Below are 21,664 nucleotides of genomic sequence, written 5' to 3'. Positions count from 1 at the left end.
ATCCCACAAACTGTCAGATCATGACCTGAACCTAAATCAAGAGTCAGATGCTTAAGCTGCTGAGCCACCCAGGCGCCCCTACACATTTTTACAGTACAGTACTATAAATGTATTTTCTTATGGCTTTAATATTTTTTCTAGCTTACTTTATTGGAAGAGTACAGTATGTAATTTATACAGCATGCAAAATACATGTTAATCAACTGTTGGTATCATCAGCAAGGTTTCTGGTCAGCAATAGGCTATTAGTTAAGTTTTTGGAAGGCCAAAATCTATACACAAGATTTTGAACTGCACAAGGGGTTTGCACACCTAAATCCTTTGTTATTCAGGAGCCAGTTGTATGTATGTACATAATTTGTTTGTTAATCTCCACATGGACTTTACTTAAATATTTTTTTATGGACCTGCCCTCTCCCTCCCTGGGTATATGTAAAGTTCCATAGAGATACGAGAAAGCTGGGCTATCATTCAGCCATCATATTAGTAAAACTGGACCGGTTTTTAAAATGCTTCTCTAGTTGAGGGCACCTGGATGGCTCAGCCCGTTGAGCATCCAACTCTTGATTTCAGCTCAGGTCATGATTCCAGGGTCGTGGGATCAAGCCCCACATCAGGCTCTATGTGAGTGTTGAGCCTGCTTAAGATTCTCTCCCTCTGCCCCTTTTCCCTGATGTGTGCTCTCATTCTCTCTGTAAAATTTTTTTAAAAAAATTTTTAAATACTCCTCAGGGCGCCTGGGTGGCTCAGTTGGTTGAGCATCCAATTCTTGATTTCCGTGCAAGTCATGATCTCATAGTTCATGGGTTGGAACCCCTGCATCAGACTCTGCACTGACAGTGTGGAGTTTGCTTGGGATTTTCTCTCTCCCTCTGCCCCTTCCCTTCTCATGCTCGCTCTCTCATTCTCTCTCTCTCTCTCAAAATAAACTTAAAAAAATATATTAAAAATACTTCTTTAGTTGATCAAAAGCCACAGCTCTAGGCTGCCAGTGCCCACTTCTGCCCCAGTATCTTTCTCAGTCCTCCATTTCATAGCAAGTAAAGTAAAGGCAGAGCAGAAGGCTTCCACATCAACAGTGGTTGTTAAATGTTATGGCTGTTACCTCAGCAGGAAATGAAGACTTTTGGGGAAAGTTAAAGGAACGGTGAGTAAAGACTGGAGTACTTGTCACAGCTTTGTCACTAGCTATGTGGTGTCCTCAGCTCTAAAATCAGAAGAGTAATACCTACCGTAACTACCATACAGAATGATTATAAGACATAGTAAGTTCTGAGGCTAAGATATCCTGTGTTGTCTGTAGAGTTATCACTACTTTAGCTTATCTTTTTGTAAGAATTATTTTGAAATGTTTTCAGAGTAAATACTGACATAAATGCAAAAGTAGGAACTTTTGATTATTCACTCTATAAAGTTTTCTTCCAAAAAGACACTAAATTCTGATGGAAAATGTATCACTAGTGTTTTTGTTTGTTTTTTTTTTACTCTCATCTTACTAGGTGTTTATCAGATCAGCAAACAAATCAAAGCTCATGATGGGAGTGTGTTCACACTTTGTCAGATGAGAAATGGAATGTTATTAACTGGAGGAGGGAAAGACCGAAAAATAATTCTGTGGGATCATGATCTGAATCCTGAAAGAGAAATAGAGGTAAGGATGAAAATGAAACGTGAACATTTTAAAATATTAAGCCCTCTAAATGCATGTCTTTCATCCCACATTAAGATAACACACTTTCCTGGGAAATTGGTACACATTCTTGTCATTTCATTGTCTTAAAAAAAAAAAAAAAGGGAAGAAGGAAAAAGGACCATTCATTAATAATTTGAAAAAGTAAAAACAATATATTGGTCAGAATAACTAGTTGTTTATTTCTGAGATTAGTTTATAGTGATCCAAAAATATAACCATGCATATTTAAAATTCAGACATTCATCTAATAAACTATCCAGTTCCAAGGCATACAAAATAAGCAGTTTGATTTTAAAACTTGAAAGTAATCTTTAGGGGCGCCCTGGTGGCTCAGTCGGTTAAGCGTCTGACTTTGGCTCAGGTCATGATCTCACAATTCATGAGTTCAAGTCCCACATTGGTCTCACTGCTATTGGCACAGAGCCCACTTCAGATCCTCTGTCCCCTTCTCTCTCTGCACCTCCCTCTCTCTGTATCTCAAAAATAAAATAAAACATTTAAAACAAATTGGAAGTAATTTTAAACAGCGGGCTTAATGATAATTGCTAGTTATCTAAGTTTGTGTCTGCTTCATATCATGGACTAAGTGTATCCACAGATATTATGTGCTCAGTGAAAGTTTGCTAATTAAATTGAGGTCTGTCTCTGGATGTGAAATGGTTAAGAATAGTATTTTATAGGTCAGTGATTCTCAAAGCAAGGGCAAATTTCACTCAGTTTAATGTTCTATTTTTTTGTGATTTAAATTTTTAATTTAGGCTCAGTGTTTTCAACATGTAACATGTTTTCCAGACAAAATGTTTTCTAAAAAAGAGGATCCTGATAATACTGCTCTTGGTTTTATTTCCAAGAAGATAAGTCGAAAGGTTCCCTTTATCTCAACCTTAAGTTCACCAGGGAAATGTCACTTCCTTTACTATTTCTTTCTTTTTTTTTTCACATATAACTTACATTCTTTGTAATCAAAAGCTATACCATCTAGTTCATTCTTCCCCTCGCCATCAGTTTGGATTACCGTTAGAATTCAATTATTCGTGTCCTCTTTTATAAAGAATTGTATTATTTCAGGGTCATTCCTTGGGCTTATTATTAATACACCATTCACTGAGAGTATATACCATGTAACACATATGAGATTGATCTCCCAAGGAGTCCTATAAGGACAGTTATAACACTTCACAATATATTGCTTTTTAGTTAACAAAGAAATTTCACATGGGCTATTCTTACATTTTTATTCTTACAACAATTAAGAATAGGTAGAGCATATATTATTATTTCCCCATATTACAGATAAAGAAATTCATCTTAGGCTAGCTAAATGATGTACCCAAAATAACATAACTGGTAAATAACAACACCAGACCACACTTTTCATGTGGTCTAATAGAACTTTTTCCTTTTTCCCCTACTTCTAGCCCTTAACTCTTGAGATCATATAAAATATAAATATAAAAATTGACTAAAGCAGGGGCGCCTGGGTGGCTCAGTTAAGTGTCCAACTCTTGATTTCGGCTCAAGTCATGATCGTGGCATTGAGCCCTGTGTTGGAATCTTCACTGACATTGCAGAGCCTGCTTGGAGTTCTCTCTCACACTCTCTCTCTACCCCTCCCCAACTCGTATGCTCATGTGCACGTTTTCTCTGCCTCTCAAAGTAAATATTTTTTTAAAAAATTGACTAAAGCAAAGAATGTTGATAATAATGCATGATAACTTCTGTGTAACAAAATGTAATTGAACAAATAAACTTATTAGTATAATACTACCATATGACTTTTAGTTTTGGAATTTTGTCATTTATTACCCCATAATTGCTTACAGCTATAAATGCAGTCTTCAGGTAGTAATTAATGCATGCTATTATCTATGGTGACTTTACAAATTTATCTTTTAGGTTCCTGATCAGTATGGAACAATCAGAGCTGTAGCAGAAGGAAAGGCAGATCAATTTTTAGTAGGCACATCACGAAACTTCATTTTACGGGGAACATTTAATGATGGCTTCCAAATAGAAGTACAGGTAAGATGTATGATTGTAACCAATTCTTCTAAATGTTTATTTTAGAGAGAGCGCATTCATGAGCAGCAGGGGGTGGGAAGAGGGCAGAGGGTGGGGGACAGAGGATCTGAAGCAGGCTCCACGCTGGCAGCAGAGAGCCCGATGTGGGGCTCAAACTCACTAACCATGAGATCATGACTTGAGCCGAAGTTGGATGTTCAACCAACAGAGCCACCCAGGTGCCCTGATGTATGATTTTAATCATTAACTGAATATTTTTGATGATACCCTTTGTTTCTTATAACAGTGGGTGTATTTCATTTTCAGGGTCATACAGATGAGCTTTGGGGTCTTGCCACACATCCCTTTAAAGATTTGCTCTTGACATGTGCTCAGGACAGACAGGTGTGCATGTGGAACTCAGTAGAACACAGGCTGGAATGGACCAGGCTTGTAGATGTGAGTAAAACAAAATGTGTTATAATCTCCCCACAGAAACTCCCCAAACGACAGTTGGGAGCAGCAAAGGAAAAAGGACTCAGCATTGGTTAAAACCAAGTATATTTATACAGTTTAGTAAAAGGGATGAAATAAGGATGAAAGTGTAATGTGAACCCACTTTAAAGAAGCAAATTAGGGCAAAGGCTCAATTTTTCTGTCAGTTTCAGAAAAAAAGTCAAAAAAATTTCACATATTTATGGAGCATTAATTGTCACAGAAATGTTTGGGCCTCTGGTGGTGTTGCAGTTGGATTCTATGTAAGCACTGCTCACTAACAGACTCTACTTTCTGCTTTTTGAGTTGATCTCTCACTGTATTTTCTCCCTACCCCACCCAGACATCCACCTTTTCTAGCCTAAGTGTGTATACACGTTCTTTGCAGACTAAGGAACTGTATACATGTTTGTTGTTATTATCCTTATTGTTACACTGCCTAGCCACAAGCTGGCTGTCCTTTTCCCTCACCACTTTGCCCACATACCCTTCCTGCTCTGAAATTCTTTTACCTCATATCCATGTGATATTTTTCATTGGCTACGATAAAGTTGATCGGAATTCTGTGATTGTATGAAACCAGTTATTTTCAGTTGTCTTTGCCACTATCCCATAGATCTAGGGGGACTTTCTCATGTACTCCCCAACAGCTGTCTGTCTCTCTTCTAGGAACCAGGACACTGTGCAGATTTTCATCCAAGTGGCACAGTGGTGGCCATAGGAACGCACTCAGGCAGGTAGGGTCTTGAAGGGAAATGTGAGCTGAGTAATCTGAAGTGGTGGGATGATTAACTTACTCAGGAATGTTCTCAATCTGATCTAGAGAATTAATCTCTTAAGTGGCATATGAATATGCGTGTTGCTCTTACCTGCTATGTATCCTCATTCAATCATTCCGTAATTATTTCTTGAGCACCTACCATTTGTTGGACACTCCTGTGGGCATTCAGACTACTTCAGTGTGCAAAACAAAAATCCCTGCCCCTTTGGAGCCCATGTTTTACTATGTGTGGGTGGAGGCAGAATAAAAAATAAATATTATAACGAATTAAGTTAGAAAATGTTAAAAGCCATGAAGGTAGGGGTGGGGCACTGAGTATATTAAGAGGGATTGGGAGAGGGTGCAGTGCAAAATGATAGAGTGGTTAGGATAGGCTTCATTGAGAAAGTGGTAATTCTGCTGACTTGACTCTCCTTGGTGGAACTTTTTATGGTGTCAGAAAATTTGTCATCTCTTTTTTTTTTTTTTTTTTTTGGTTTATTTATTTTTGAGAGAGAGAGAAAATGTAAGTGGGGTAGGAGCAGAGAGAGGGAGACACATAATCCAAAGCAGGGTCCAGGCTCTCAGCTGTCAGAGCCTGACGAGGGGCTCAAACTCACAAACTGAGATAATGACCTGAGCCTAAGTTGGATGCTTAACTGACTGAGCCACCCAGGCACCCCTTTACTCATTTTTTTTTTAAGGAAAGGGATTTGAAACTGAAATAACCCAATTGAGCTTTTATAAATTGCTCTATAGCTTTTGTCATCCTGTCTTTTTTTTTTTTTTTAATTTTTTTTTTAACGTTTATTTATTTTTGAGACAGAGACAGAGCATGAACGGGGGAGGGGCAGAGAGAGAGGGAGACACAGAATCGGAAACAGGCTCCAGGCTCCGAGCTATCAGCCCAGAGCCCAATGCGGGGCTCGAACTCACGGACTGCGAGATCGTGACCCGAGCTGAAGTCGGACGCCCAACCAACTGAGCCACCCAGGCGCCCCATCCTGTCTTTTTTTAATGTTACACAGATAGATAATAAAGGTTTATTTCCTGAAATTGTTACTAATTACTTGTCTTTACAGACCTTACATAGTACCTGTCATTAATAACCTTAATAAGTAACATGTATTTATTATCTGTATATTCTTGAGTCCTTTTTATTGCCTCTGCTAGTAAGAAGCCCTCATCACAACTAACTTAATTTCTTTATTAAAAAGGCAGAAGAAAAATATGAAGTAAATTTCCAAAAGTTAAACCGATAGGAAATGTGGAATGCTGATTTCTGATGAGGTGAAACTATCTTGAACACACTTATACAAACACTTTTGTTTATATGATAAACATTTCAAATCAGCCAGTTCATTTAATTCTAAAGTTAGTCATCTGGAGTTTTTTGTTTTTTTTTTTTATAGCAAGTTTTCCCCCTTTGGTTGTTGGATACAAATTAACACCTCTAGAAAGTCAAAACATTCAAGTATCTTCTCCTTTATAGCACTACAAATCTTTCAGAATCATGGAAAAACAGATCTCCAATGATAAACTGTGAAACATGGATATGTAATAGAGATGCTATTTGATTCTGAAATAATTGTATTTTAGAATTAGGGTGCTAGGGAGGGAGATTAAGTGAAACTTGCAAATATAGACAGCTTTACTATCTCAGATTTCTCCAAATGCATGTTGGTATTAGATTATTACTTCAACTTAGGTATATGGCAGGTCACTTTGTAGGATTTGACGGAAATTATTTTTTATTTTACAAAAAAGTCTTAGGCACATAAGAAACAACCTGAGCTAGAAAGTATTAAACTCGTTTTCAGAAAACCACAAAGGAGTTCACTTCAGGTTTTTTGGGCAGCTGAACGAATGTCAACAAATGCTGAAGCTAAGACCTTGTACTAAATTATTTTTATATATTTCTTTAAATTTTCACAAGAGTGCAACAAAATATTTATTAGTATCTCCATTGCACAGACAGGAAACCAAGACCCAGAGAGCTTATCACTTGAAATTGAGCTAGGATTTGAACTCAGGTTCTATATGGTTCCAAAGCTGATCTCTTTCCACTACTCCATCAATGCTCCTTGACACATGCTTATGGTGTTTGTAGCGTTACTTAGAAGTATTGTAAGGAAAGTTTACCTTTGAATGTTAAATCACTGGCTGACAGATTTTAGAAACATTTACTATTTATACAAAGAAATTAAACACTGAATAGAGTGCAAGGGGTAAAGGGATTTGAGTCATTGAGACACAGCACTTCATTCAATGAATGGAGCTGGGTGTGTGTGTGTGTGTGTGTGTGTGTGTGTGTGCGCGCGCGCAATATATACAGAGCCCCAATTTTTAAGGAAAAACTAATCTGATTTAAATACACTAAAGTTACTTTCTAAGATTTATATAGCTGCAAAGTCGTCATTAACCAGCTTAAAATGAAAAGTCACTCACTTAATTTAAGTGACATAAACTAAAGTCAATCATTTCCTCTTGGAGGTGTGAGTAGAAAACACCTTATAAATGAGAGTGATGGGATAACTAAATAAAAACTGGAGATTATTTAGAATCTAAGAGAAATGTCATTATGCATGTTCATTCTGTATGTTATTCCTGTCTTTGGTTTCGCATCTAGTTAGATTCTGTCGATTCCCGGAGAACTTTCTCTTTTATTTTTATTTTTTACCTGGGTCTGTGAATACCTGGCTCTAGTGTCTAAACTGAAAAATCCTCAGTGTAGCCAGATCAGATTATGATCACTGACCCCTCAGCCCGAGAAAAAAAAAAAAAAAAAGTCATACACTTAGGGCAAGGAATTTTTTTTTTTTAATATAATGCAACACGTGTATGATCCAGAGAAGGTAACTAGCAAAATCTTTAAAGATCTTTTCGTGTCCAAATCTAGAAATCTACTTCTTGGAATCAAGAAGTAAGCACAAGTGTAGATAAATTATTATAGTGATAAATAAAATTATGATTTAAAGCAATGTATATAACTGGGGTGCCTGGGTGGCTCATTCGGTTAAGCATCCCACTTAGTCTCAGGTCACGGTCTCACGGTTCATGAGTTTGAGCCCCACGGCAGGCTCTGTGCAGACAGCTCAGAGCCTGGAGCCTGCTTCGGATTCTGTGTCTCCCTCTCTCTATGCCCTCCCCCGACTTGCGCGCGCGCTCGCTCTCTCTCTCTCTCTCTCTCTCTCTCTCTCTCTAAAAAATAAAACATTAAACAAAATTTTTTTTAAATAATGTATTACTGTTACAATTTCTAAGGGAAACAAAAGTGCATACCCCTAAGGAGACATAGTTCTTCCTTAATGTGCCAATCCTCACATAATAAGGATCCTTTTTAACAGCTTTATTGAGGTATATATAACTCATATATCATAAAAGTCACCCATTTAAAGTATTATTATATTATTTGTGGCCAAGTAATATTCTGTTGTAGGATATACCTTCATCAGGTAGTTGGTAGATATTTAACTTATTTCCACTCTTTGGCTAGTATGAATACTGCTGCTATAAACGTTCATATACAAGTTTCTGTGTGGACATATGTTTTCAACTCTCTTGAGCATATAGTAAGCAGTAGAGTTGCTGGGCCATGTGATAACTCTGTGTTTCACATTTTGATGAACAACCAACTTGTTTTCCACAGTAGCTACGTCATTTTACAATTCCACCAGCAAAGTGTGAGGGATCCAGTTTCCCCACATGTCCTCCAGCTTTTGTCATTGTATTTTGATTATAGCCATCATAGTGGATGTGAAATGCTTTTTTGTTATGGTTTGACTTGTATAGCCTCTTTAGAGAAATGTCTGTTCACATCCTGTGCCCATCTTTGAATTGGTTTGTCTTTCTATTGTTGAGTTGTAAGGATCCTTCATATATTCTGGATTTAGTACCTTATCAGATATATGATTTGCAAATATTTGCTCTTGTTCCAAGGATTGTCTTTTTACTTTCTTGATGGTAACATTTATGACACAAAAGTTTTAAAGTTTTATATAGTCCAGTTCATCTATTCTTTCTCTTGCTTCTTTGTCATAAGGATTTACTCCATTGTTTTATCCTAGGAACTTTATAGTTTTAGCTCTTACCTTTAGGTCTCTTGATTCATCTTGAGTTAATCTTCGCATATGGTGTAAGGCAGATCTCCACCTTCATTCTATTGCATGTGGGTATCCAGTTGTTACAGCAACATTTCCCCACTGAATGGTATTGATGCCCTTGTCGAAAGTCAGTTGAATAAATGTATTTGTTTCCATCTGGATTCCGAATACTATTCCATTGGTCTATATGTCCATCCTTGTGGCAGTACCACAGCCTTGATTATTGTAGCTTTGTAGTAAATTTTGAAGTTAGGAAATGTGAGTCCTCCAACCTCCAACTTTGGGGGGGGGGTGTTTTTTGCTTTTTTGTTTTGTTTTCTTGAGGTTGTTTTGGCTATTCAGGATCCTTTGAATTTCCACATGGATTTTAAGATCAGTTTTATCCATTTCTACAAAGAAGCTAGCTGGCATTTTGATAGGAATTTTTTTCAGAAGGGGGACATTTTGGGGGAATGTCAATATCTTAATACTAAGTCTTTTAATTTATGAACAGATGTTTTTCCATTTATGGAGATCTTCAGTTTCTTCCAAAAATGTTTGTTTTTATTTTAAATTCCAGTTAGGTAATATACAGTGTAGTATTAGTTTCAGGTGGGGGCGCCTGGGTGGCCCAGTCGGTTAAGTTCCCGACTTCAGCTCAGGTCATCGTCTCGCAGTTCGTGAGTTCAAGCCCCACGTGCTTGAATAGCTCAGAGCCTGAAGCCTGCTTCGATTCTGTGTCTCCTCCCTCTCTACCCCTCTCCTGCTCATGCTCTCTTTCTCCCTCAAAAAAATAAAATAAAAATTTAAAAAAACATTTAGTTTCAGGTGTACAACGTATGTAGTGATTCAACACTTCCATGCAACACCCAGTGCTCATCACAACAAGTGCACTCTAATCCCCATCACCTATTTCACCCACCCCCTCACCCACCTCCCCTCTGGTAACCATCAGTTTGCTCTCTGTAGTTAAGAGTCTGTTTTTTGGTTTGCCCCTCTCATTTTTCCCTTTGCCCGTTTGCTTCATTTCTTAAATTCGACATGAGTGAATTCATATGGTATTTGTCTTTCATTGAGTGACTTAATTCACTCAATGTTATGTCCTCTAGGTCCACCCGTGTTGTTGCAGATGGTAAGGTCTCATTCTTTATGGCAGTTGAATATTCCACTGTGTATTTACCACACTGTCTCATTTTCTCATTTTTTTAAATTTGGGTTTCTTCTTTTAGTTTTTTTAAGTTCATTTATTTTTTGAGAGAGAGAGAGAGCCAGAAAGCACACATGAGCAGGGCAGGACCAGCAAGAGAGGAAGAGAGAGAATCCCAAGCAGGCTTCAAGCTGTCAGTGCAGAGCCTGACATGGGACTCAATCTCCCAAACCTGTGAGATCGTGACCTGAGCCCAAACCAAGAATAGGTCATTTAACTGACTGAGCCACCCAGGCACCCCTAAAATTTGGGTTTCTTGATGAGATTTAAAGTTTTTCATAGAACTAACAATAAATGTAAACCTGAACTATTATGAATTTGGAAGTTTATAATCTCTAAATTATTGGTAAAAATACATTCTGCTTGATTTTTCCAAGACCCCAGTTGACTATCCTTCCCCTTCCTGTTTTTGGAAACCAGTTTTTCAAAGGCACTTAATCTTTATACCACCTCTGGACCTCAGAGGAACCACAGATACCATCCCATCAGGATGTCAGGTCTATGTCAACTCAGAATTCTCCAAGTAACTTTCACAGAACTTTACTCTGGTCTTGGGTTCTATTTCCAAACCAACATACAGTATTTAAAGAGTGAGTTTTTGCCATAGTCATTTTATAGGCTGGTAAATGGAGGTGAGACCCACAGAATTAGAGAAATCAGTAGACCTGAAGTGATTATAAGGAGAATAAAAAGCAAGGATTAAAGTTGAAAATTGTTTCAAAGAAAGGAATCCACAAAATTGAGTCAGTATATAGAACAAGTATGTTCTATACATAGTAATGTACTATACATAGTAATGTATAACATATACGGATGGAAAGGAGAGTGGACAGACTCAGAGAAATGACTTCAGAGAAGATGCCAGAATTTCTTCTGGTCTACAGTGATAGTGACAGCTTTGACAAGGAAGCAAGCTGGGAAAGTGAGCCTGGTTACTAGGTGGGTAAAGAATTTAGTTGACCTGGAATCATAAAACCTTTGACCTGGAGAGACTTAAGTGATCTGGCTCAGCTCCTCAAATTTGATGGTGACTATAACTTTGGCAAGCTAGCAATGTAGCTAATAACTAAGTTCTTCTTGATACCTAAACAGTGGAATCCAAACTTGTTAGCCTGGCCTTTAAAAAAAATGTTTTTTAATATTTATTTTTGAGAGAGAGAGAATGGAAGAGAAAGAGAGAGATAATATGAGTGGGAAAGGGACAGAGAGAGACAGAGACAGAGAGAATGAGTGGGGGAGGGGCAGAGAGAGAGGGAGACACAGAATCTGAAGCAGCTCCAGGCTCTGAGCTGTCAGCACAGAGCCTGACGTGGGGCTCGAACCCACAGACCATGAGATCATGGCCTGAGCTGAAGTCGGGCATTCAACCGACTGAGCCACCCAGGAGCCCCTGAGCTTGTTAGCCTGGCCTTTAAAGCTCATTAAAAATCTTTCCCGCAGCACTCTAGCCAGCATGGTCAAGTTGTTGTCCTTTATAAACATGCCAGCCCTTTTTGTAGTTTCTTGTCTAGTGCTCTCCACCTGTCTGTTTCTTGCCACATTTGGTACAATGAAATCCTAGACCACCCATCTCCACAGTGACTACACCCTGCTCTGAGACTTCATAAACCTTATAACTTGTATAATTCGTGTTACTTCCAAATATTTACCACTTTATGAACTCATTCTGTCTCCTCAGTTAGATTGTAAACTATTCTGCCTCCTTTGCTAACTCCTTTTTTCTCTGGATCTCTGAATGTTAGTGTATCTCAAAGACATAGAGCACTTTCCATGCATCATCTCCTTCCCTTGTGTGATATTAGTGAAAAGCCCAAGGGTCAGAGGCTCTGTCACCTGACTGGTTGGTTGATAACTGGTCAGATGTTTTGAAATCAGAGCATGTCATTGTTTTTTATTTGTAAAATAAGACGGTTGAATTGGGCTTCTCTTCCCCCTGTTTTGTGGCTTTACATTTTTCTGATTATAAAAGCCATATTCCTATTCTTATAAGTAGAAAATCATAAAGAAGGAGGGGGACAGCGCAGGGCATGGGGGGGTGGGTTACAAACCTGCCACCCAGAGGACACACTTTATATGAGCATGAATATTTTTTTAACTCCTATTAGGAACGTATATATTCATTTAGGGATTTTAAAATACGATACTGTCCATCTCTAAAATCTTGATTCTTTTCTTGCCACTAAAGACATCAATATAGTATCTTTTTAAAAAGATAAATGATGGTACTACATTTTGGTACTTGACCACAAGTCAGATTAAGTGTATGACCAAAGATTTCCAGTCTGTGATACATTTAGAAGGATCCATTAGGTCCTACAGGACGTAAAAGTCCCAATAATGATTCCAAATTATCTTAAAGCAGAAGCTTGGTTCCAGTGTATATATTCCGTACTGGAATAAAAATACATACAGTTCAGCACAGTGAAAACGTAAATATTTCTTGAAAATTCCCTTTGCTATAGAATTTCTCGTCTTCTGTGTACATTTATTAGAAACAGAGATCCTGGGCCCAAAAGTCTTTTCTGAAAGCTAGAACATAATTCATGTAATGGAAAGGGTAAGAGCTTTAAAGTTATTGCTAAGGTCCTATTGGAAGTTGGATTCTTTCTATAGCAAAGTTGTTGAATTACTTGCCTAAAGCAGATTAATTAACTTTTGGTATATAATTAAAGAAATAGAAAATGTAGGCAGGGTTTTTATTTTATTTTGGATCGCTACCATCTCTAATCAGTAAACAACACAGAGCTTTAGGTTTCTACATCTTACACCAACAGACATTCTGGGTTTTTGTTTTTGTTTTGTTTTCACTATCTTTTAAGGGAATTCCAAAAAGAGAAAATTATTTGCAGTTTTCCTAGGAAGATTAAACTGACTTGGAAACAGTCTTAAAACAGTAGTTGGGGCTCTCCAAATAAAGAATGGCAATTTTTCAAATGCCTGAGAAAGTATAATAAAGTTTCCATAAACTCATTAAAAACTTGAAACTTGATACCTACAGTGTGGTGTTGTCATCTCATTGTTCTTTAGGTCTGTCTGTTCGGTCTGAGTTGGAATATTTTGTGCCCTTACTCTGAAAAGGCAATTCACTTGGCTTCACCTTTGGCATTTCTTGGCTCAGATGAGTTTCACGGTGGTAGCTATAAAAATTGATTAATGAGGGGGCGCCTGGGTGGCTCAGTCAGTTAAACATCCTACTCTTGATTTCAGCTCAGGCCATGATCTCATGGTTCATGAGTTCAAGTTCCACATTGGGCTCCTTCCTTGCTGACAGTGTGGAGCCTGCTTGGGATTCTCTCTCTCTCTCTCTCTCTCTCTCTCTCTCTCTCTCTCTCTCTCTCTCTCCTTCTCTCTCTCTCTCTCTATGCCCCTCTCCTGCTTGTGCGTAAGCGTGCTCTTTCTTTCTCTCTCTCTCTCTCTCTCTCTCTCTCTCTCTCTCTCTCTCTCTCTCCATAACTAAATCAGTCTTTAAAAAATTGATTAATGAATTACATTCTCAGAAGAAACCTATAATCTGTGGGTACTGTCTAGTTGCAGTAAAGTTACACACCTTTTGAAATGGAAATGATCAGCAAACTTGCAGCATAGAGCTTCAGAGTCAGTTTCCTAATTTTGGCCATAAGTATTCATAAATAGAAGCTATTTCTCTTATCCATGTAGCAGACAGAACTTATAAATTAGGCTAGCTACCTAGAAGCTTGCACCCTTAGTTCACAAGCTACTCAAACGCACTCAAAGTTAGAGAGGGAGAGAGCCAAACCATAAGAGACTCTTAAAAACTGAGAATAAACTGAGGGTTGATGGGGGGTGGGTGATGGGCATTGAGGAGGGCACCTGTTGGGATGAGCCCTGGGTGTTGTATGGAAACCAATTTGACAATCAATTTCATATTTAAAAAAATGTATTTCTTTTATCTGAAGGGGAAGTGGTCTCTTTCCAGGTTTTAGTTTTAAGACTTCAAAATTGTAAGGAACTGTCATTATGATTTCTATATTGGCTGATTTTAGTGGTGAATTTTTCCATCTTAAAAACAAAACTTGTTGCTTTTTTCCTTGCTAAAACTTGGCTTTTGTCATGTTCAAGAGTTATGTTATACTTGTTTATTCATTCTCCATATATGTATTTAGTGACTGATATGAGCCAGGCAATGCCTAACTCTAAATTCCTCCAACTAGCTGTGTGTGCTGTCTGTACCCTGCCCTCCTCTCACTTACCCAGTCTCTAGTTGTCTGTCCTTAGTTCCCAGTCTTTGCTTTATACCTCGTATCTTGCCATGCTTTTCTGAAACACATCCCCCTCCTTCAAGTGCTCTTATAGAAAGGTTTGATAAGTCATTTATTATATAGTGGAATTTAAGTCATTATTTAACCTCCGAAAAGCTTTTACATTTTGACTTTTCCTGTAAATGTGAATGAAAAACTATTTTTGAAAGAATTGAGCTGTGTGCATGTATGGAGGTATTGGAAGGGCAGAGCGCCCCCTGGTGATTCATTTGAAATCACACCAAATGAATGGCCCTCTGCCTTCCCCTCCCACCTTCATACTGTCTGTGCTCCTTCCCATCTCCATAGCTGTGCAGCTGTCACTCTTCCTGCTTGAACTGCCTGTACCTCTTTCCCGCAGCATTCAGCTCAACCAGTCCTACATCCTTCCTAAAGGTTTTTCTGTGTCCTCTATCATTCACTTCCATTCTATGAGTTCCTCTGTTGTATATGGTCACCATCACTGAGATTGGCACTTAATTGTTCTTTGTTTCAAATGGCTCTTTTCTTCTTCCCCATCTCGAGTATAATCTTGAAAAAAATTAATCCTGTCATCTTAACTTTGTGTTTAGATGGTGCCTAGCAAAGAGACACAGTTGGCATTCAATGAATACCTAAATAGAAATGAGAACATGCCTAGGCCCACATGTTTATATTGTATTTAGCAACACTCTGCAAATGAGTTCATCCTTCATTAGAAGGACACATGTCATCATGTCATACTTCAGGGCATTGTTAAAATTCGTTAAAGTTTTTTAAAAGGGAAAAAAGCAATTGTTTTTCTTTAAGTGCTGACATCTGAAGAAAATTTTGATTTTTACTTCTTAATAGGTGGTTTGTTCTGGATGCAGAAACCAGAGATCTAGTTTCTATCCACACAGATGGGAATGAACAGCTCTCTGTGATGCGCTACTCAGTAGGTAGGCAGATTGACCCCCATCCTGGCATTCACAGCATTTCTCTGAAAGTGCATTTTTTCACTTCCAATAAAACTAACTATTTTTTTCCTACTCTCTAGACTTGTTAAGTATTGAATATGTTTCCTCCAGTATCAGATTAAATTCTGCAGGAGACTGCAAAAGAACTTCTAAAGTTAAACAACATTATAAATCATCAAGCAAATTTAGAACAAACTGTTACAACTGCTTTTGCAATTGAAAGCAGAATATAGTACAGTCAAATCCCATTTTAGGGGAATTACACACATACTTAGAATTTTGGATAGGTATTAGACTGACTGTTACATCTGTTTAGCAACCTTTCTTTATATGTAAGAAAATAGAAATTATAGTAATGTTCAACATACACTGTGATAGAACCTATTCAGGTTCTTTAAAACTAGTTACATTATTACTGGCTACATAGTAATGATTGGTTTTGTTACTTAGATAAAATACTCAGCTCATTTTAAGAATTTGATAAATTCATTTAGCCTTATTTGAATAATTCTTTACACCTTATTCAAAATGTTAATTATGTTCTCACAGTAGTCCAATTCCTTTTCCCCATTATTAATATGGTTTTGATTCATAGTCTTCCCTGGAGTTAGTGTGAGTGACTTTTGCTTATATTTGAAAATCTATTCCAGTAGTTGTTGGATCAGTGTGGGATCCAAAGGATTTTTTTTATTGCTTCTAAGTTGTTTCAAAGGAACCACAGAATACTGTTCTCTGAGTTGAACGTGGAAGGAAAAGTATTTGCTTCAAGCTATAAGCCTGGCAAGTTATCTTAAGGCAGAAAAGGTATTCTGTTTGGTTTTTTAGTCTCTACTAACAAATTACTGCAAGTGTAGTAGTTAAAAATCCAAAGGTCAGTTAGACTTTATTGACCATCTGTTAAGTGGTAAGAACAATAGAAGAGACCATGAAAGAAGAGAATATAGTCCATTCCCAAGAGACTATAGTTAGAGAAGTCATGTATGCTCCATTGAAATGAGCAATTGTACCCTCGGCTTGTGAGTACTGGGTACCTAGATCCATAAGACAGGCTAACCTTCCTGGGGCCATATTGTAGCTACCTAGAAGAAGATGAGGCTAGGGTCCAAGGCCTGTGAGTTCTCTGAAAAAATGACTGTTGTTCAAGTGCACTTAGTGATGGAAGGATTTATTCATCAAATACCAAATACCAGTTAAATTCATGAGATTTAGCAATATTTGTAAAATAGCACTTAATACAGGTCCAATAAAGTTAGCAGCAAATGAATCCATCAGTACATTTCTCTAGTTAACACTTTTTCCTATCTCATTCTAGATGGCACCCTCCTGGCTGTAGGATCTCATGACAACTTCATTTACCTCTATGTAGTCTCAGAAAATGGAAGAAAATATAGCAGATATGGAAAGTGCACTGTAAGTGGTTGAAGTAAAATAAATTAAGCTGGAAAATTGCTGGAAAATTTTACTTCTGTTAAAAAGTTAAATGTTTACATTGATGTTTCCATTATTTTCTCTTTCACTGCTTTAAACTTTAATCTCACTCTGTGAAAATGAAGATTACTTGACAGCAAAATACTGCAGTTCCCTGTGTGCTTTAGAAATACTTCTTTTGGGGTTCCTGGGTGGCTCAGTCTGTTAAGCATCCAACTCTTGATTTCATCTCAGGTCATGATCTCAGTAATGAGATCGAGCTCCATGTTGGGCTCTGTGCTGAGCATGGAACATGCTTAAGATTCTCCCCCTCTCCCTCTGCCCCCTCCTTTGCTCGCATGTTCAATTTCTCTCTCTCTGTCTCCCAGCCCTCCCCGCCCCCCATCTCAAAAAAAAAAAAAAAAGTTTCTCCTTTTGATGGGAGTTTAATACTTCTTTTTGACTCGATTTAAGGCAATTTCTTAAACCACAGCTGTGTCCATAGGAAACCCTTAGAATAATAACACTTCTTGAAAATGGAGTAAGTCAGAAATGAAAGGGTAATCTCACTTTTAATCCCGGTGTCGCACATTCTTACCCACCCCCAACACCCTGCAGTTTCCTGTGTCACCTCTCTTACCACTAAAAGTAATTTATTAAGAGAGTTAACAGAAGCATATTTCCTTCAATTTGTTGTCCTGATTGAGTAGGTTATCATTGTAAGGTAAAGATTCGATTTAATTCTGTGGACATACTGAGTACTTACCTTATTAACAGTGTTCTGCTAATTTAAGAAATGTTCTGGACACCAGGAATATGAGATTTTTGTTTCTTCAAAAAGTATACATTTGAGCTGAGGGCAGGATAAGAAAGGCAGGTAGTATACTATAGTGTCAAGGGTACATGTTTGGGATCAGACTACCTGAATTTGAATTCTTATTTCACCACTTACAAGCTAGTGTGACCTTGGGAAAGTTACTTAAACCTTCTGTTTCAATTTTCTCATCTATAAAAATGAGGATAATAGCAGTTTTCTACTTCACTGGATTAAAATAAGTTAATACATATGAAGTATTTCAAATAGTGCTTGGCAAATAATAGGTTACTACTCAGTATGTGGTAACTATTATTTTTATAGAAAATGAGGTAGCATGGTGTGTGTGTTAGGAAATTAGGGCTAGAAAACTGATGAATTAGTGATTAGTGGCAGCACAGATCCAAAATAGTTTTAGGGAGAGAAATAAAAGAATTTGTTTTTAGAAGCATGTACATGAGCAAAACCCATTTACTAGTCAGAGAAGAGGCTTGTTTATTTATTTTGTGTATGTGCACCTAAAACCAGCCTATAAACAGTCTACAAGCAACCTCAAAGTTTTAGAATTTATCCAAAATTATTTTTTTTGCCTTGACAACAATTATGAATCATTACCCAGTAATCTATTGAAATCTCTTTTAATTGATTTATTACCTTCGTGATGTGGAATAGTACAGTAATGCCTCTTTGCACCACATGAGTAAGTGAAATGCTCCGCTGAAAGGAATTTTCGGTTACTGAGGTTTACCCCACCAGGCACCAAGTTTTTAATTATTTTTTACCTCAACCTTTTAAAAAAGTCCATGTCTTAGTAAACAGAGTATATCAATTATAACTTAATGGTGGAATCATAAAATTTTCCAGGGAGCCTTGTAGCACACACTTGGCTCAGCCCTCATTTTACTGATAAAGAGACTGAGTTTCAGAAAAGATAAAGGACTTGGCCTTGGTTGCATCTTGACATGGTGGCAAACTTGGGGCCGGAGCCCTCTTCTCTTAGTACGGCAGACTTTCCACTGTAATGATAATGCCTCGGCTTTTTCAGTATTTGTCTCATTGTCCTGAGAATGACCTTGAGAGTGTTGAGAAATGTCTCAATTGCATGAGACTTAGCCTTCTCCAATTAAGCAGCTTTTATCTTGAAAGCATTTGAAAATATTATTTTGAGATCTCCTTCGGAACTGTTAAAGTTGATAGTGCTGTTTGAGCCTGTAATGAGAGGCTCAGCTATTCTGCTTTTCTAATTATCTTGTGTTTTGTACTTTGCTTCCAGCTGTCACTTCTCCTTGCTGTCTGCTTCCACCAGCTGGTGTTACAGTTTCATGTTGACCGCTTTTATCTGGGGTCTGTTAGGGTAGAGGACAGACAGAACCAAGCTAATGCTGGTTTTGCCGGTAATAGATTTGACTTTAGGCCAGTTAGTTAACTTCTTTAAATCTTGATTTTATTATCTTAAAATTGGACATTTTAATAGTTCCTACTATATAGGATTGTTGTGAAGATTAGGAACTATTCACGGTTGCAGATACAAATGCTGTTTTCTATTTCGATTCCAATATTTTCCTATTACTAGTCAATATTTTAAGTAACCAGCATAGCTGCAGAAGCCTATTTATTTAGAATTTTTAAGGAATGTCTCTCTAATGAATTAAGCAAGCAGTTGGAGCCTGTCCCTCTTGATGGCATCACTTTTTGTGGAAATGTCAGATGAGAAGATGACTGGTACCAAGAACACCAAGGAGCATGTCTCAGTAGAAGGCAGCTAACTGATGATGTGTGAGTCCCTCGTCGGTGGCTTGCTTGACAAGGTTGTGACAGTCCAAGGCCTTGCTCACTGTAATAAGCTAAGAAAACGAAACAAGACCCTTTTAGAGACATGGACTTATATCACACAGGTTCTCCTGTGTAAAATACCAATTTACAAGAGCTGTAACTGATAAGGGACTGAATCCTAGTTTCCTCTGGCCAACCAGCTTTCCTCTCCATAAGCAGGCCTCAGGAAACCAACTCATAATCAGAATGCTAGTTTATTCATTTAAAATAAGATCTATAAATGCCAAGGGAACAGGACATGCACATCCTCCAGCCAGTACTTCCCTTTAGACAAAAATTGCATGTGTAACCAGAGTATCATGAGGAAGTGAGCAGGCCTGGCACCTCGATCCCCAGTAGGTCAGTAGCTTCCCCTGGAAGTGGTCCTGGTTCAGGTCCCTCTGCCCTAGACCTTAGGTGGTACTGTCCACATTTGCCTCTGCGGCTCTGTTTACGTGCTGACCACCCTGCCGCCACCACCTGCACAGCACTTGCTGTGGACAGATTCATACGCGTGGTCAGGTTGTACTCTAGACTTGCTGGCCTTGGACCTATTAGGGCTCTTGTTTCTTTGCTCTTTTCTGCCTTGACTTATTTGATGTCAATTCTAAAATTTAATTCCCACTGTAGTTTCCATAAACACACAAAATTTATTCTTCCATTTCATTGAAATTTACATGCTGTTATGTAGCAGATATTCCCCCTCAAACACCTCAAGTTTGTTTCTACACATGTGGTCCTGGAACTTCTCTTTGAAGGAACCCTAGTGATCTTCCAAGAAATGATCTTCTCTCCATGAGCCTGACCTCTCTGGGCTGGCTGAGGGATAGAGAGGAAGAGACATAGAATGGAGTCATCCTGGGGCTCCAGGGTGGTTCAGTCAGTTAAGCGTCCCACTTTGGCTCAGGTCTTGATCTCACGGTTCAAGCCCCACACCGGGCTCTCTGCTGTCAGCGTAGGGCCCACTTCGGATCCTCTGTCCCCCCTCTCTCTGCCTCTTCCCCACGCTTGCTCTCTTCCCTGCTCTTTCAAAAATAAACATTAAAAAAAAAAAAAAAAAAAAGGAATAGAGTCATCCCTCCATACTGTTTCTGTGTGGCAGCCTTTCATTTTCTCTTCTGTGGCCTGTCTGCCATCTCACTTCCCGCGTTTGCCCCTGGGAGCGCACCATCTTCCTGCTGCCCTTGGGTTCTCCACATCCCCTCTAGCACACACCCTGGGCCTACTTGACCAGATCTGTGGCATTTTGTGCCTCTCACTCAGATCGTATAATTTAGAATGACCTTTTGTCTTTCTTTACTTCCCGTGAAAGCATCCATCTTCTTAGTGTTTAATACAGACTAGAAAAAGTGGTCTGACTAACCTGTGGGATTCAGGGGTTCATGGTTATATCATATATTCACTGTATAAGCAGTTTGATTTTATAACTGCTGCTATGGAAAAGTTTATAAAAAGGCTTTGGATTCAGAAGCTCTTTTTAACTTCTGCAAAGCCCCAGGGTTTGGGGGTGGGGCTGGGCCGGGCTAGTATGGATCTGATTTTCTTTGCTTTGTATATGGGGCTTCTCTTGATTTTACAGCTTAGAAGAATTTGAAGACTGCTGGTTGGTTATCTGAAATACCTTTGAGGATTGTGAGGTTTTATAGTTTTTTGCTTTCCATACAATGTTTCTTTACCTCAGCTTTTCCTGTGCTATTTTGAAAATGTACTGAAAAAGTCCTTACTTATAAATTCTTTTTCTGAAATGCTACTTTTAAATTACTTTCTGCTCATCTTCACTGTTAGAGAAATGAGTAAAAGATAAGCATGATTTAAATGCTGTGTTTCATTTGGTCCAGACGTCTCTGACCTGGGCTTAAACTCTGGCTCCACCAATTCTTTTTTATAATAGTGACTTCAGAAAAGTTATGTAACCTCTCTTTGCCTCCTGGACTTGCTCATCTGCTAAGTGGGCGTCCTCCTGCAGGCTCCTGGAAGATTGAGAGTTGACCGTGTATGCCCTGTGCATAGAATGTTCTCTGCTCAGTGTTGGGTGCCATCAGCAGCAGCATTGTTCTCAGTAACTAGATGAGACAACCCCGGGTGTTACATAAGGGTGTCTTTCAGCATTTAATATGAATCTATAAAAGTTCAAAAATAGTTTTCTAATTGTGGATAATTGTGTATTTTCCTTGAAAGAGTTTAAGTGTTCTGACC

General features: G+C 38.3%; 1 protein-coding gene across 10 annotated transcripts in view; it reads left to right on the top strand.

Moving 5' to 3' along the window:
- EML4 (EMAP like 4) overlaps nucleotides 1-21,664 on the top strand; it is a 161,772-nt gene that overhangs the window by 127,402 nt on the left and 12,706 nt on the right. For all 10 annotated transcript variants that reach the window (XM_019827636.3, XM_019827638.3, XM_019827639.3 and 7 more), the window contains 6 exons: nucleotides 1,500-1,651; nucleotides 3,590-3,715; nucleotides 4,022-4,153; nucleotides 4,859-4,926; nucleotides 15,329-15,417; nucleotides 16,748-16,845. In XM_019827636.3, coding sequence (XP_019683195.3) covers nucleotides 1,500-1,651; nucleotides 3,590-3,715; nucleotides 4,022-4,153; nucleotides 4,859-4,926; nucleotides 15,329-15,417; nucleotides 16,748-16,845 — 665 coding nt within the window. The remainder of the gene's footprint in view (nucleotides 1-1,499; nucleotides 1,652-3,589; nucleotides 3,716-4,021; nucleotides 4,154-4,858; nucleotides 4,927-15,328; nucleotides 15,418-16,747; nucleotides 16,846-21,664) is intronic.

Source organism: Felis catus, chromosome A3 (assembly GCF_018350175.1).
Source record: "Felis catus isolate Fca126 chromosome A3, F.catus_Fca126_mat1.0, whole genome shotgun sequence".
NCBI lineage: Eukaryota > Metazoa > Chordata > Mammalia > Carnivora > Felidae > Felis > Felis catus.
This window is presented reverse-complemented; position numbering and strand designations above follow the sequence as displayed.